Source organism: Etheostoma spectabile, chromosome 10 (genome assembly GCF_008692095.1).
Source record: "Etheostoma spectabile isolate EspeVRDwgs_2016 chromosome 10, UIUC_Espe_1.0, whole genome shotgun sequence".
In the NCBI taxonomy this organism is placed as follows: domain Eukaryota; kingdom Metazoa; phylum Chordata; class Actinopteri; order Perciformes; family Percidae; genus Etheostoma; species Etheostoma spectabile.
The window spans coordinates 13,065,794-13,069,606 of record NC_045742.1 but is presented as its reverse complement, the minus strand read 5'-3'; the positions used below and the strand labels follow the sequence as shown (position 1 = coordinate 13,069,606).

The 3,813-nt window shown below is 40.5% G+C and overlaps 1 protein-coding gene across 6 annotated transcripts in view; it reads left to right on the top strand.

Moving 5' to 3' along the window:
• The window catches only part of arhgef6 (Rac/Cdc42 guanine nucleotide exchange factor (GEF) 6), a 21,697-nt gene that overhangs the window by 14,508 nt on the left and 3,376 nt on the right, over window positions 1-3,813 (top strand). For 4 of the 6 annotated variants that reach the window (XM_032528358.1, XM_032528356.1, XM_032528362.1 and 1 more), the window contains exons 13-17: window positions 1,009-1,095; window positions 1,251-1,332; window positions 1,950-2,065; window positions 2,225-2,404; window positions 3,733-3,753. In XM_032528358.1, the coding sequence (XP_032384249.1) occupies window positions 1,009-1,095; window positions 1,251-1,332; window positions 1,950-2,065; window positions 2,225-2,404; window positions 3,733-3,753 (486 nt within the window). The remainder of the gene's footprint in view (window positions 1-1,008; window positions 1,096-1,250; window positions 1,333-1,949; window positions 2,066-2,224; window positions 2,405-3,732; window positions 3,754-3,813) is intronic. The other 2 variants (XM_032528360.1, XM_032528359.1) reach the window with 1 other exon arrangement.

The window sequence follows — 3,813 nt, the reverse complement described above, 5'->3', positions numbered from 1 at the left end:
AAACAAAGTTTTCCAAAATCTCCACTCTGGCCGGAGTTTTTTTTTTTTTTAGAAAGAATCGTTTTCAGAGGCAAATTATATGTTGTAGTATGTGTTGAATTTGCAACATGTCACTTCTTACGTGTGTTTTTTTTGTTACAAAATGTTTGGAGACCAGACATACGCATCAGAAATTCTCTTGATGAAAGATCTTGTAGTGTGAAAACCATGACTTTAAGACTCCAGATTATGAGACAGCACATTGTTAAGTGTGAACATTACATCGATCTGACAACTTTGAAAGTCACGTAGTGTGAACTTAGCTTAAGCAGATAGAGAAAGTGTAAATGGCACCTCGAGGTGAAGTGCTCTAGATTTGTTTGACTAATGCTAAGTCTTACAGTTAGGAGTTGAGGGCACAGATGGTATCTTTAATTCCAAAACCCAGAAGTGTGTCATTATATAAAACAAATAAATTATTTATCTTGGCCTAAATGAGTTTTTGGGTTCCCAATATTATTGAAACTTAATTTGGGGGGGGGTGTCCTTTATTTTCCTCTTCGATATGCCCCTCAGGTGTAAAAACCGAAACCTATGTAAGCCATATGTATACTGAAAAACCATCTCCTCTTTCTTGTGTGGTTTCTGTGTAGGGGTCGCTTTTGAATCAGTGGTTGGAAGAAAGCCCAAGATTGACATTTGGATCCGACCTCTTTTAATCACTGCTCACTGCTTTCCAACCACCGTACTAGTCACCATATTTATTCAACCTTCTTGTCAGCTCATCTTATTTTCCATTCATAAAACAAGCAACAGCCTTGCCAAACTGGTTCCTCACTTGAGCGAAAATATGCTCGTATCAGCTATAATGATGGTTTTGGATAAGTGGGTGTGACATAAACTGGCACGCATTTGGTTTTTGAAAAGCAACCTAATGAACAAGTTCAGCTGCAGCCACCTTCCTTTCACTGACTGCATAAATTAATTGGCCACATTGCAACCATATCTTTTTTTGTCTCTTTCTTTCAGGAAAAAGAGGAGCGCTATCTTATGCTTTTTCCTAATGTGTTAGTCATGCTCTCCGCCAGTCCCCGGATGAGTGGCTTTATATATCAGGTGAGTTACCTCGTTTACAGCGAGTCCGCTACATCAGTCCTTCATGAGTAATTTTTCAATAATTCCATGAATCTTAGGTGATAATTAGCTATATTACATATCTCCTGCCTAGGCCATGGTGTCTTATTTCCTCTTCCTTTTTTTGTCCCCTTCAGGGAAGACTGCCATTGACAGGCACCACAGTAACGAGACATGCAGAGGATGCAGACAATGCCCACTATGCCTTAGACATCACAGGTTTGCATCTGAAGCTCTGAAAATTATAAGTCCTCTTCTTTTAGTTTAGTTGAGGATACAGCACTAATACAGTAAAAACAATTGTAACCCAAACTATGAATCGTAGATCATGTTTTAATTAATTTAACAGCAGTGGGACAGTTGTCATTCCAATCCCAGGGAACTAATTCATCTGAACATTTTAAATTTCAACTAGTTGTCTAGGCAGCCTTTCTCCCGGTGAAATATTAATGCTGGGGTCTGTACACAGTCAATCAATAGATATCAGACTTGCTCTACTTTTTCAATGTAAACCAGTTGCTACACATGGATCTCGATGAAGCATTTGATTCAAATAATCCCTTGACTTGCACAGTAAGAAATGGAAGTCACCACCACTATAGTCACCAAAACATGTTGCTTCACATACCTGACACGGTATAGTCATGTCTCTTTATTTGGGGCATTCGCAACCTGTCAACAGGTCTGACAGTGTTCATTCGTTCCTGTCACACAGCATGACATTTAAAATTTTGGGTGAAGTAGACTTATATCTATGGCACCCGCATTCCTTAACGTGTGTGTGTGTGTGCGTGTGCGTACGTGTGTGTGTGTGTGTATGTGTTTCTGTGCTGCAGGAAGCATGATTGATCGTATAACAGTGTTCTGCAGTAGTGCCCAGGAGTTACAAGAGTGGCTAGAGCATTTACAGCCCTTCACCAAAGGAGGAAGCCCCACAGGCACCATCTCAAAGGTACACATCACAAACACACACACATACTGTAAATTAAACGTCAAAACGATACCAAAAGTGACCCCGGCAACAGGCTGAGGTGTGAAAACATTCTCAACTTTCATTGCATGTTCCTACACACTTGCTTGTCTTCTTTCCTTTCTTGATCGTCCCATGTAGACTGTAGAAGGCAAGCCACAGAGCATGGTGGGCCCCCCCACACACCTGTCCCACCTGGGCAGCCTCAGCGCCGTCAGTCGAGGCCCCCTGGAACCGCCAAAGATCAGCAAGCCCTGGTCTCTGAGCTGTCTGCGCCCCGCACCTCCCCTCAAACCCTCTGCTGCACTGGGATACAAAGAGGTAGGAGGCTGTAGAGCTTCACAAACAAACCTACACAAGCTTGATATCGATGCAGTGTTAGTAAGAAACCGCAATGATAAGTCCCCCCTCCTCTACAAGTCCCCCTCTGTTCCTCCTTTTCTATCTCTACTTTTTTAAGACCTTCACTGTCCACTTTCCAAAAATTTCCACCAAACACACACAAGTTACGTAGTGAAGACATACACACCTTTAATCCATTAATTGGACAAATGTTGACACATATTCAGCAAAAATAAAAGTAACATATACTAGTACTCCAACTAGATGAGTATAGATTTACATAGCTATTCTGTGAAATGCCGCGATCACTTACAGTTGTAATCTGTTGGCATGTCGGCCACCTGTAATTTGTACCAAAGTAGCTTTCAATGTTTGGAGATGTATGTTGGATTAGTAACTTTTTTTGCCATTGAACATTTTTATTCATGAGTAGCAGGAATTGTTATTCAATAACTAATGTTTTGAGTGCTTTTCATCAAGGCAACAAAACCTTAATTAACTACTCCTTAGTGACATTTGAAATGGCACAATACAATAATTTAAACTACATGTGCTCACTGGCTCTAAAAACATTGTGCTGTGATGACAACAGAAAACTCCTTTGCATTTGTGAAATATATTAGTAGCCATCTGAATAAAGTGCATGGTGACTGAAAAGCAGCAACAAATATTATTAAAACAATATTAATTACGTACTTAGAATAGACTTAAAACTCCTTGAGTGTGTCTGAGACACGACAGGGTATGATTACGTTCTGAGGAAGTTAATTCCGTTAACGGCAGCATGATCCCCATGTCTGACTGGCATTGGGTGTACCGGAGCTTATGAGCTACTTGGCTCTGAGTGTGATGGTGCCCACTCTGTGATCTAAATGAGAGGTAGAAGCTTTTACAGTTATCAGTCAAGTTTCAGTTAGCGTGGTCAGTCTAGCAATGTGTTGACTATAGATCTGCAGTAAACATGCACGCAGGTACTTCTGTACTTTTTAACACAAAATACACACGTACTTTCAGCTATCCGCTTTGAGAATACAAGCTACAGGCTCGTTGCTATCTTGCTCTTTTTCTCTGCCCTGCAGTTTGCATGCGTAGTCGTCTGAATGCATAACCGTCTTTCTGCCAATTTCTCCATGTATCTCTTTTTTTACATGAAGTAATCGCCCTATTCTGCATAGACAAAGAATAGGTGAATGGCAAAGCGGGGTGTAAAAATGTTCACCATTAATTCTCTATCACACCCTTTTCTTGTTGTATGTTTTCATACACATTTCCCCTTTTTCTCTCTTTCTCCATCCTGCTTTCTTTAGAGGATGTCTTATATCATGAAGGTAAGGTTAGATCTCACTCTGTTTCTATATGTGTGTGTGTGTGTGTGTGTGTGTGTGTGT